General features: G+C 36.9%; 1 protein-coding gene across 34 annotated transcripts in view; it reads left to right on the plus strand.

Moving 5' to 3' along the window:
* The window catches only part of PTPRD (protein tyrosine phosphatase receptor type D), a 1,154,377-nt gene that overhangs the window by 993,724 nt on the left and 147,509 nt on the right, over positions 1-13,144 (plus strand). For 25 of the 34 annotated variants that reach the window (XM_085567659.1, XM_085567666.1, XM_085567665.1 and 22 more), the window contains 3 exons: positions 8,857-9,045; positions 11,027-11,044; positions 12,773-12,883. In XM_085567659.1, the coding sequence (XP_085423785.1) occupies positions 8,857-9,045; positions 11,027-11,044; positions 12,773-12,883 (318 nt within the window). The remainder of the gene's footprint in view (positions 1-8,856; positions 9,046-11,026; positions 11,045-12,772; positions 12,884-13,144) is intronic. The other 9 variants (XM_085567671.1, XM_085567674.1, XM_085567686.1 and 6 more) reach the window with 1 other exon arrangement.

The raw sequence follows: 13,144 nt of genomic DNA on the forward strand, positions 1-13,144 counted from the left end.
AGAGGAAGGATGTTTTTTTGTTTTCCTAATCTTGATTCTTGGCAAGCCCCAATTTAACACTGATTTAGTGTAATCTAAATCCTAACCCTGTCTGGAAACTAAGCCTTAAATCAGAAACAGTAATCATGGAAATTCATATTACCACCATTTGCAGTCCTCTTGTCTTTTATTCACCAATGAAAAAAACATAGTATTTTCCTTGTGAATATTTGCATATGGAAATATGTGGGATCCTATATCCTCTTTGTCCAGAGGTTTTAAGTTTTCTTTTCCTAAATACATGATGCCTTGCTCTTAAACCACCACATTCTCTGCCACTGTTTCATTACCTCAGACTCTGAGTCCTCTTCTTGTGTTAGTTAAGGGACATCTGGTAGAGATGCTTGGATTCCCTACTTTTTTTTTTTCCAAATGAACAGAACAGACAGACACCCAAAATTTCAATCATAACCAAATTTGGGCATATTGATGTTCCAATAATATGCTCTGTTCTAAGCTATGGCATGCCTGTGTAAAAATCTGAGAATAAACACGTATTTTGAGGCTTGTGTTTTCATATGAGTGATGAATCTACAAATGTTAATTCTTCTAGTTAAGAATGTCATTGTCAAAGCAGAGTGAGAGGTATTTCATTGTTCATGTGAGTGAGGTAGGTCACTTTGGGAAAAGCTTGCTGCTTGCAGTCTAATTTTACAGATTTTGAGAACTGCTGAAAGTTGCAAATTCTTTTTTTTTTTATTAGAAGATATCTTATTTCAAAGGCTCAGTGCACTCATTTGTTAAAACAGAGAACTTATTTAAAGCTAAATGCTAATAACAATGAATGTTAACTGACTTAATGCAATGTGAAATTGCTGCTTCAACATTCATACAAATGATAATTCAGTCTAAGTGGCTCTGTGTTCTGTTATATAGACAGTACTTTGCAATTTACAGGGTAATTGCATGCAGAGCTACTAAACAAATTTGTTTTCTTTTCTATCAAAATGTGCTTTGCACATCTCTTCAGTATATGAAGATACTTTGAAATGCATGGGCTTTGATGGGATGGGATGGACAGCTGTCCTTATGTTGAATTTTTACTGATCATCTTATCAATGTCTAATTCACTTTCCTCATGTGTTAGAATAGTGTGAAATTAAAGAGAACTCCCAACTGATACTGAGATCTATTATTCTAGTGTAGCCATTACCCTACTTTACTGATGTACACCACCACTAACTATCCATCTGTATATACCAACTTTGAACAAAAGATCCCACAAAATAATTTATTGTGTGTTCATAATTACTTCTATTTGCCAAAATTTGCCTTGTTAAGTGTTTCAGTGTGAATAATGTTTATTAACTGGTATTTCTCTGATGCTTTATAGCTTTCAAATCCAATTTAATTTTTATGTATAATTAGAATTGGCTCTGGTTTTATTTTTTTTAAATTCCTTTATATGCATGGTTCTTCAATAATAGTACAGAATACTAACTTCACTGCAAAAATGGTGATTTTAGTTCCTCCCCTAGTCTCTTTGATTTTGCTGTTCTCAATCCTGTATTCAGTTCAGTAGGAAGAAGAATGATTTTGAATAATACGGCCATGATGTCAAAACAGTGCAAATTATATGCTGCTGCCGTCTGGAATAGTGAAAATAAAAGCTTTATTTACACTGTTCTTTGAAATAATAAACTTAATTGTGGCAGTTTATCTTCAGTATCTATAATGTATTCTGGGAATGCTCCATGTGTTGCTTTTTATTCTGTGAGCTGCAGAATGACTAAAATTTGCCTGTGGCAAACCTATCAGTGAACCTTGAAATAGATTCACTTTCTTTTCTCCTGAATAGAGAACTACCTTCCATTTGCACAATAAGAATAATTGGTTTACATAAGCAAAGTTTTCAAGAGGCACAGTCAAGGGCTATAAGTATGCATTTCAGTTAGGCAGATTACACAGATTTAACTACAGGTTAATATTCTGTTGTACATATGAATATGAACTCCAAATTTATATTCTAGAACATGGATGTTTCAATGGTGAAAATAGTTAAGGTGAAATTAAATACTTAACAAACACATTAGCCAGTTTTCTTGACAACTATCTGGTCTTGAGTCCTTGATCTTGAGTCTTGGTGCTATTACCTTGCCTTTGTAGTCTGTAATCCAAAACAAAAGTCATAACAATTTGCTTTGGATACTTCACATTTATATTTTATATAATAATATAATCATATTGTACTGTAACTCAAAAGACAATTCACACTATTCAGTCTTTCTTGTTAAAACATGGTTGTGATTGCTAGAGTAATTTGGTAAGGTAGCTATGCAAAATTTAAGACTTCAAGACTCAATCTGTTTCTAAAAGCTAACACTCTCCTTGCTGTCAACAGGGCCTACGCATGATCTGAAAGTAACCTTTTTATGGAAAAAGTAGTCAAAATGTTAAGAAGCTGTGGCACAAATCCTAGCTAAATATGACTGTCTTCCTCTTTTTTTAGCTGTGTTAGATATGCAGGTTTACCACAAAGGGTCAAAGCCATTTTTCCTGAAATATTCTTCTTTCTTTGGGTCCAGCTTCTGTATATACATAGTCTTGTCAGTACACCTTCATAGCTTGGGAAGTTCAGTTCCTGAAATTTTATGAAATAATTGCATCACTAAAAATAAACCTAAAAAGGAGATGCGACAGCACTTTTTTTTTTTTTTTTTTTTTTGTTAAGATGAGAGAAAATAGAGTTAAGTAATGAGCAGAACAGAGCTTATAATATATAGTTGTGTCATAGCCATGCTTTTTTCTATCAATACTACTTAAAGATAAGTATGCTTTCTTTTTTTGGAAGAGCGTAATTTTAACTTGTGGCTATTTTCAAGATAACACTCCATCAAAATTACTGTTCACACAAAAAAAACTGAGTTTGAGCCTCTAAATGCTGTTGCATTTATGAAGGCAAGCTCACCTCTAGGACAAATGCAGCAATAAGTAAAATTGCACATTTTACATTTGTTTTAGGTATGTTTATATTGAAATCTGAATGTAAAGGCTAATGTGCTTTTTCAAATAAATTTTCTTGAAAAGGAAGCAATTACTAAACTGGCACCAGGGACATTGTTCACAGAACATAGAATCATAGAATCATAAAATTACCTGTGTTAGAAGCCCAACACATAATTAAAGATCATCTATTTCCAAACCCTCTAGAATGCACTGGGACACCTTCCACTAGATCAGATTTCTGAGCCCAATCCAACCTGACCTTGAACAATTCCTTGCCAGATTCAATTCCAGCTTCACTTAGGCCTTCCTGACCTCATCCCTGCACAACCATACTCCATCTCTCTACTCTTCTTAGGTCACCACCCATCCTAGCTTCATCTGCCTGTGCATTTGCTTCTTTCCCTTCAGTCTGACCAGCAGTTCCCTAGTGAGCCCTTGCCTTCCTTGCCCAGTTTCTTGCTCCTGGGGATTGCCAGCTCTTGTGCTCTGTGGAAGACTTCTTTAAAGATGTGCCAGCTCTGTTCCACTGCCTTGTCCTGAGGGAAGTCTCCCAGTGGATCTCACTGGCAATCTCCTTGAAGAGCTGGAAGTCTGCTTTCCTAAAGTTCAGGGGCCTAACTTTGTTCCTTGCCTGCCCGTACCCCTCAGGACTGCAAACTCCAGCAGTGTGTGATCACTGCAGCCCAGACTGCCTCCAAGCCTGATGCTCAAGATCAGCTCACTTACATTGGTGCCCATCAGATCCAGGATTGTATCCTGTCTGTTAGGGCTGCTGTCTATTCCTTTGCTCCAGAAGGTATCCCTCATGCTTTCCAAGAGTCTCCTGGCTTGCCTGCAGCTTGCTATGCTGCTTTCCCAGCAGATTTTGGGATGGTTGAATTGCCCCAGCAGGACAAGAGCCTGTGAGCAAGATGCCTCCTGTAGCTGGAGCAAGAGGGTTTCATCAATAGGGTCCCTTTGGTCAGGGGTCTGCACTTAAAACCATCCACAAGGTTTCCTTTGTTGCCTCAGTCCCTGATCCTTACCCACAGGCTTTTGTCCTGCTCATGGCTGCTCTTCAGAGACAGCTCTTGACACTCAGTCTACCTGCTGATGTAGGGGGCACCCCCTCTGCCTCTCTTTCCTCAGCTGTCTCTTCTGGAGAGCCTGAAGCCATCAATAGTCACACTCCAGTCACATCCCACCAAGTTTCAGTAATGGCAAGAAGGTGACAACTCTCTAGGAGCACAGTGGCTTACAGCTTCTGTTTGTTGTCCATTCTGGATGCCTTAGCTAAACGATGTCAAACTGATTGAATAAACAGACAGTTAAGAAATAGTAAGAGCCATGATACAAAGCAAGGCAAGGCCATTTTGTTACATCCTCTCTTAAGGGCTCATCTGGTAACCTGTAATTGTTTCCTACATTGTTCAGATCATACACAGAAAAATAACTTCTGTAGAGTCATGCAGTGATTGGAAATTATACTAGTGCAGTACTAAATGCATTCTTTTAATGCCAGTAATGAAATTCAACACCTTTAAGACAAATAACAAATTCAAAGAATGTGGCCTATTTCTAAATCACTTGTATCTGTCATCCTAAACAAAATACGTATTATATGTATAAGTCACTAAGCCACAAGGACAGACAAATCTGACCTTTAATGGCCTCTCAAAATGACAGTACCAAATGGCTCTGAGAAGGTCAAGTCTGATTTAAATTGTTGATGAATTGGAAACTAATTGACTGGAACTGAATATTACATGGGAAGAGCAGTATATACTGTAGTTTAGAACTTAGTGAGCATATTAATGATCACTAAAAAATATTTTTCTCGCCACCTCAGATAAAATTTTAGAGGTACCAATATATAAAAAATTTGTAATAGTTACTTTTCTCTTACTATGGCTGAGATGCAGTTGTTCAATGATTTGATGCTCAGCTTTATTTCATGGAGTGTTTGATGACCTGTCATCCTTGATATTGCTAAAGTGTAAAGACAGTTGTACAAATGATGAATAAACTTAGAGGGAAAAGAAGTAATTAATGTCTTAAAAATTAAATCCACCATGATAAGCCCTCCAATTGGAAGTTTCATTATTTCTCTGGTCCATTTGATGTTGTATATCTGGGTTTATTGCCAAATACCTGAAAGCCAGGTTGGATACCAGCCACAACCATCAAAAATGTAACAGTTCTGGGTATTTGAATGTTAGATTGTGATGTTTCTCATGAAAATTTCATGAAGAGCATTCATTCAAAGACATTCTATGCCTAAGGCAGATGGATGGAATTTAATTGCCCATATTAAAAATAAGAAAGGGAGGCTCTTTACTACTCCATCCTATTAACATTCAAGATAGATTATCTTTGCTGTACATTTAGCTATTTGCAAAAGGGACTCTAGGGTTTTCTGTATAAGCCAAGTAGGAAAGGTAAACATCATAAAAATCCTGTTTTGTCACAAGTCAGATCTTGTCAGCTAATAGCCAAAACTTTTATAAGCAGACATGAAACATACCTTTCTTTGTGAAGATCCTATGGCTAATGAATGATTTGACATTTATTAGCTGATTGGTAGAAATTCTAGTTCTAAAGAGTCATGGAAGCTCTGGACAGTTGTGTTCACTTTACTAAGGCCCGGGAATGGTTGGTGAGTTGGGTGCACGTTATTTCTCCTCTGTTCTTCCAGTTGCAGGTATTAGCATTGAAAAAAACGAATGGACCCACATGGTTCCATGACTAGTGTCATCATCAAAATGTTGTTTTCTTTGATAATGGGATGGCCTGTAGCACCAGCTTGCTGAATGAAGGTGGGACTCAGCTCTTTCCAAGTGGGGAAGAAATTATTTGGTGAAGGGCTATCAGGGCTTATTGATAGGGGTTTAAATGAGATATAACAGGGGAGGGAGATATCATCAGGTTTGATAGTGATAAGGTGTGGGACATGCCATCCCACACATACTAGTTAGATGGCTGAGCCAGAAGGAGCCTGGAGGGGGTAGGCAGGTCAGCAGCAGGACACCTGAGGGACAGCACCAAGACATTCCAGACACACCAGACAGAAAGTCAGCTTCATTGGGGAGCAACTTAAAACCCCTTTATGCTAACACATGCAGCATAGGTGGTACTAGAGATGTGTGGATGTCTGCAGGTCTTTGACTTCAATTGGCATCATAGAGACACAGGGACCTTTCTTATGACTAGAGTGTTGGGATGAAAGAATGCAGCCACTAAATATCGTATTTGAAAACTCCTGGCAATCTGGTGAAGTTCCCACCAACAGGAAAGGGAAAAACATGACCCCACTTTTTTAAAAAGGGAGATTAGGGAGACCAAGGAACTACAGGCCAGATAGTGTCACATCAGTGCCTGTAGAGGTCATGGAACAGATCCTCCTGGAAAATGTGCTAAGAGGCTCTGAAAATAATTAGGTGATAGCCATCATGGTTTCACTAAAGGCAAATGATGCCTGACAAATTTAGTGGCCTTCTAGGATTGCAATAAAGCAGTGTTGAACAAGGAAGGGCAGCAGAAATCATCCATATGGATTAGTGCAGGGTATTTGACACTCTCCCAAATGCCATCCTTGTTTCCAAACTGGAGAGGTGTGAATTTTGACAGGGGAGCTCTTGGCAGATAAAAATTGGCTGGATGATGACACTTCTAGAATTGCAGTCAACAGGTCAATGTCTAGTTAGCAACTAGTGTCAGCTGAGCATCCTCAGGGATTTGTATTGGGACCAGTGCTCCTTGTCACAGCAGCATGGACAGTGGGATTGAGTACTCCCTTAGCAAATTTGCCAATGACACCAAGCTGTGTGGTGGGGTTAACACACTGAAGGATGTGGATTGACCTTAACGGGCTTGAGAGGTGGAACCTGAGGAAGTGAAACAAGGCCAAGTGAAAGGTTCTGTACCTTTGTTGGGGTCATTCCAAAAAACAATACAGATTTAGTGGAAAATGGATTGAGGTTTACCCTGGAAAGAAAGACAGGATGTTTGTGGATAAAAAGTTTGGTATGACCCTGCAATGGACACTCACAGCTCAGAAAACCAACCTTATCCTGGGCTGCATCAAAAGAGGCATGTCCAGAAGGTCAAGGGATATGCTTCTACTCCTCTATTCTTCTGTTGTGAGACTCACACCTGAAGTACTGTGTCCAGGTCTGGAGCCTCGAACACAAGAAAAACTTTTATTAGTTAGAATGAGTCCAGTAGAGAGCCACAACAGAAGTCTAGAATACCTCTTCTACAAAGAAAATCTGGGATAGTTGGGGCTGTTCAGCCGAGAAAGGAAACGGCTCTGGAGACCTTGTTAAGCTTTCTAGTACCTAAAGGGGGGCTACAAGAAGGCTGGAGAGAAGCTTTTCAAAAGGGATAGGAAATGGGAGATTTGCCCTAAGCGAAAGGAAGATAGGTTTTGATTCAATCTTAAGAAAAGCTTTACTCTGAGGCTGGTGAGGCACTGATATACACTGCTCAGAGAGATTGTGGATCCTCCATCTCTGAAGGTGGTTCAAGACCAGGTTGTATGTCTGAGTAATTTGATGTAGTGGAAGAGATTTATGTCCATGGAAGAGAGGTCAAATGTAGATGTTGTTTAAGGTCCTAAACCATTCTGTAATTCTGTGGTTATCTATGTGCACTTGTATTGCAAGCAGTTAAGTAGATCCTGAGCAACATTACATCCCAGGAACTACAAAGAGGCTGTGTTTGCTTGCTATACATTCTTTCAGAAAAGTCTGAAGACTTATCTGACATTTTTGAAAATGTGACACAACTTAAGAGAGTTAATGTTCAACAATTTCTCCTGTAAGTTTTATCCTCTAATCAATTGCATGTCAGTAATGATTAGTAAAGACATTAAATAACATGTGGCTTGTAGTTAGTGTTCATCCTCTTTCTTTGGTTATTTTTGTTTTCATTTTTGAATTGAATTAATATTATTTTGCAATAAAAATATTTTTGCCATTGCTGTGGAATTGAGGAGCAAGATTGTGCATTTCAAACACATTGTTTTAGCTATGCAAAGTTGATTTCTGAGAAATTTCCTGATCCTATTGTGTATAGCAGTGTTACTTGCTAACCGGTGTCACATTATGAAGGCCAATTACTCTTGTGCAATATTTTTTAATATTTCAGTATTAACCACACTAGCATGAGGATTTTGGTCTGTTTCTGAGTATTTTAATATACATTTTTGTATCTATTCAATATCATTGTGAGTATAGTGCCACTTTAACTTTGCTGTGCACACAGCTCCAATGTTTAGAACGTCTCAGTGTTTTGCAGTCACATAATGCATTCATCTTCACGACACTCTCCTGTAGCCGTAAAGCACTATCAAGTCCATCTGTGAGATGGACAATCAAAGCACAGGGGTGTGGGATGAACAGGGGCAACAGGTGTTGAGACACAACAGATAAGTAATTATGATATAAGCAAGAAACATAACTTAGGTCTTCTGAGTTAGTGGCCTGATCTTACATTGCATGATGATTCTTCCTTATGTATTTCTCTGGTATAAAGAGAAAGGGTTTTCCTTAATGGTAGATTTCCTTAATGGTAGATTTGATAATGGTAATTTGATTTGATATTTCATATAAAATAGTAAGGACTCTGGAAAGCAGGGCAACATCAGTGTTGTATGGTACAATAGTATGAATCCAGTGATTGCATGCTAGGTAGTATATCTCATCTGATTTTATAATTATAAAGTTTATAGCCATTTTTAATTAACTTTTTATTTTGTATCAGAATCTTGATCAATTGTTTGTTGTTTACAAACAGGTGATCACTGAACTTTAAGCAGGATGATGATTTGGGCTTTCAGGCAGCACTGCACAACTGACATGAAATTCCTCAATTTATAAATTTCTTTTTCAGAGGATCAAATTCCTCGAGGTTTTCCAACCATTGATATGGGCCCACAGCTGAAGGTGGTTGAACGAACTCGTACAGCTACCATGTTATGTGCAGCCAGTGGCAATCCTGATCCTGAAATAACTTGGTTCAAAGATTTCTTACCTGTTGACACAAGCAACAACAATGGCCGCATCAAGCAGCTACGCTCAGGTAGGGTCTCGTTACTGTTTCCACCGACGCCCAGAGTTGTTCTCTCTCACTTTTTCTTTCTTTTCTTTCTCTGCCTTTTTAAAAAAATTTTATTTATAGGTAATAATTTCTCTTTCCCCTTTCCTTTTCTGTGTTACTGAGTGTGTTGTCCATGTCTGTGATGTTGTCATAGCTTTCTATAGAGTCTGTCTCTATGTGTTTTGCAGCTTCTGTTTACTCCACATTGCTCACTGCTGTGACTGTATTTTTTGATGATTTTTTCTTTACTGCTTTTTGCAGTACTTGATGGATCCATTTTCTCCTCTTTCTTTCTTCTTTCCTTTTAATTTTTTTTAACAAATTTATTTCAACATTGGACTTCATTCAGAAATTGCAAGGAGTACCAATGGTTATATTCATCAAAACCAAAACCTGCATTAGACACTTCAATTAAAATCTAAAATGTGTTTATTGCTGTCTTTTCCACATTTGACTTCACCAAAGATTAGCCAGTTTGGACACATCTTCTTTCCTTTCACAAATACATAAAGCACAGTACTTCTTCCCATGCAGATTTATATCTGAAAAAAAAAAAGGAAATTAAATCTTTGGGTAATCTACTGAACAAAGTTGGGGGTTTTTTTGCTGGCTGAGCATTTTTCCAACACATTTAGCCACAGTAGTGTGCGTCCACGCTAAAGCTTTATGAATCCTATATTTTCTGGATCTACAGAAGTCTGCTTTTGATGTAGATTCCAGCTTTTGCCGCTCTCTCTCTCTTTGCCCCTTGCACCTCCCTAGCAGTTCTCTCACTCTCCTCCTGCCTTAGTTTATTCTTTTGCTCTCTTTAGATTAAAAACAAAACAAAACAAAACAAAATAAGAAACATACAAACAAATATCTAAATTTATCGAGTTTAATGCTTATCCCAAAATAAGATCAGATCATGATCACTGGGATATAATGAGCTTTTTTCTTTGACAATTGTAGTAGATATCGTTGTAGAATCTAAGTTGTTTAATCACGTGTCTTCCCAGAATTCTCAGCTTTTGACCTGTCCTGTGATGTTAAATCGTCTTGTTAACCTACTTTTTGCTTGTTGTCAGCAGAACTGTGTAAATTAACCTTCTGTTAATGTAAATTAAGATTTTTTCACATGTGACATAGATGATTTAGTATATAAAGCTTTAACTGAAAACTTTGTACCAAATTATAAGGAATATAATAATATTTTTATGCTGTCTTTCTTCTCTCCGTATTTAAATCTCCAGAATCTATTGGTAAGTGCTTAGTTCTGAAGCGCACTTCACCCCCACTAATTTCCATATTCAGACTATTATGATTATGATAATTATTATATGATTAGTATTATTATTCTTAAAATGCATGGCATGCATTTTACTAACAGTCAGTGTAGTCACCAGACCCCTATAGTGGCGCACACGCACACCTCCACAGAAATGTTGTCTTATCAGTCATAGCAACACCTAAAAGAAACAGTACACATGTATCACATGGATCTAGAATAGTAAATGCCATAATCCAGCCTAAACTACAGTGTTTGTTTTGAGATAGACTTCAGTATATCCTCTTTATATATATATATATAGATATATATATATTTAAATAGAATTTCCAATATTTTCCTAAAATATGTCATAAGTACAGTTTTGTAAAGTTTTCTTTAAGTATTTGAGGAATATTTGATACTATTCTAACCATATATAACCGAACGTCTAAGAACTCAGATGCTGCTCTGAGAATGGCAGTGCAGCCAATTATAGCCTTTTTGCCCTTTGTGGTACAATGCAACTTGCTTTTATAACCTGATAATACTATCTAATATATTCCTGTTTTAACAGTATAGTAATTCAAGTTTCTCTTAAGACCTTATTTAATTCTGTAAATCTAATTTGATTCTTCTTCCAAAGCCCTAGCCTCCTTCTTCTCGTACTAATGCTTCTTCTTTCTAATCTTATTTGCATTCATATTATCCACCCAGGTGGTACACCAATAAGAGGTAAGAGTGCTGAACTAACGTTCACAGAATGATCTTACTCATTCTTTCTGTCCTTTCATCCCTCTCATCTTTGTCCTGTTTTTGGTTTTCTTTTGCTTTGTTTTCCATAAGGAAAAACAAAACAAAATAAAAACCATGGAAATGTCCATCATCTGATTTTCTTTTTCCTTTGTCCTGTTTGGTTATGATCAGTGACTCATATTGTGACTTTTCTTTCTTCACATTGCCTTTTCCTTTCCCCTTTTCATTTGTCCATTAAAAAAAAAAAAAAAAAATTGTGATATGCTTCAAAGAAAGCATATCCAGGTCTCCTGGCCATAGCCCAGTCACAGCGTACCATTTGTCCCTCTTTTTTCTTTTTCTTCTTCTTCTTCTCCTTTTTCTTCTTCTTCTTTTTCTTCTTTTTTCTTTTTCTTCTTTTTTTTTTTTCTTCTTTTTTTCCTTCCTCTTTTTTTTGTCCAACTGGAGCAAAAAAAGATCATTTTTTTTCTTCCTTAGCTGTTCTTTTCCTGGACCAAAGCCAAGATGGTCTGGAGAACAGTAGCAGACATGCAGAAGACAACATGGACTATCTTCTTTTTGTCTTATCTTTCATAAAAGGTTTTTTGTGTTGTTCTTCTTCAATCCTTTTTTTTCTTTAACTTCATAAAATTGAAAATTATGTATTCCCCTCCCCCCAAAAGAATTACAGAAATGTTTTTTCCCTTTATTGTGGTTTTACCTTTTTTTTTTTTGGTTGCTGTTGTAGTTTTTTTTTTTTTTTAATTCTCTCACCTCTGGATTTTTGAATCTTCTAATCTACAGGCTTTGGAAATGAAAGGTTACTGACTCATTATTCTTGGTGGTATGTGGTATTGTTGGTTTTTGATTCTCTAGCAAAACTGTTTACTTCTTTTGTAATTCTTGTTTTGTATTTTTGTTGGGTTTTGTGACACCACACTGCTAATCCCACTTGTGGATTTTGATGGGTGTCTCAGGAGGGGCCCTCCTATGGTCCTCAGCAGTGGTTGGTTGGTTCTTCCTTGTTGGCGTAGACCATGCTTTTGAAACTTTTTTGTCTTCTAATTCAACTGCTCTTTGTTTTTCAGCAAACGTACTTTAAGATTGTAAGTTGCGGAAAACTGTCTTTCTTTTCTTATCAATCTGCATGTCTTAAAGGAGTTTTATTTCTTTAAAATGATATTTTGATAATTGTAAATGACTAATACAATTTCTTTTTTTTTACTTCAAGCAGCCTTTTTGTTCTTGCTGCGCATTTTTGGCTTTCTTCAGCAGAAGATTTCTTGAAGTCTGTCCTGCTTTTTTACGAGTACCACCTTTTGTGCTACTTTTGTTACTAGATTGAAACAATTAAATAAAAAATAAAAAAATTATAATGACCCAAATACTTAATCTCTATTGTTTTATTAAAAGCCATTCTTCCTTGAAGCAGTCTCACCCATCTTCATTTAATGGTTTAGGAAATAGTATTGTTTAGACAGGGTTTTGTCGTGGTTTTTTTTTGCCAAATGCTAATTGTTTTCCTGTGCTAGCACTGATGATGTGAAAAAAATAATCTCTGTTTTTTTCATTGCATCATTTTCTGTCTGTGCACCTTAGCAAGAAAATGAATCGACGTTGAGTGGACCTTCGCATACAAGCTTTTCATATTGTTGAGAGGTGTATTATTATGGATGTAAAAAGCCTTCTCTGACCCTCTCTTTGGCAATGTATTTTATATTCATACAGGTGCCCTCCAAATTGAACTGAGTGAAGAATCTGACCAAGGCAAATATGAGTGTGTTGCAACCAACAGTGCGGGTACACGCTATTCTGCCCCTGCTAATCTATATGTCAGAGGTAGGAATGACATAACCCTGGCATCCACTGTTCATGCAGGTTCAGGGCTAAGATACTCTCAGGATCTATACAGTTGCCACTGTAATGATCAAAATGCCATGGTAAATGTGTCAATTGTAAAAATATTTTTAAACTGTAGAGGAAGGGCTTGGGGTTTCTTTTGTTCTTTTAAAGCACTCTTGAGTCCAGACTATCCTGTGAGTTAAGGTTTGTAAGTATATTTATATTTTTGCATTTTAACTTCTGTTTTTTTCCTGCATT

Source organism: Lonchura striata, chromosome Z, assembly GCF_050655825.1.
Source record: "Lonchura striata isolate lonStrDom1 chromosome Z, ASM5065582v1, whole genome shotgun sequence".
Classification (NCBI taxonomy): domain Eukaryota; kingdom Metazoa; phylum Chordata; class Aves; order Passeriformes; family Estrildidae; genus Lonchura; species Lonchura striata.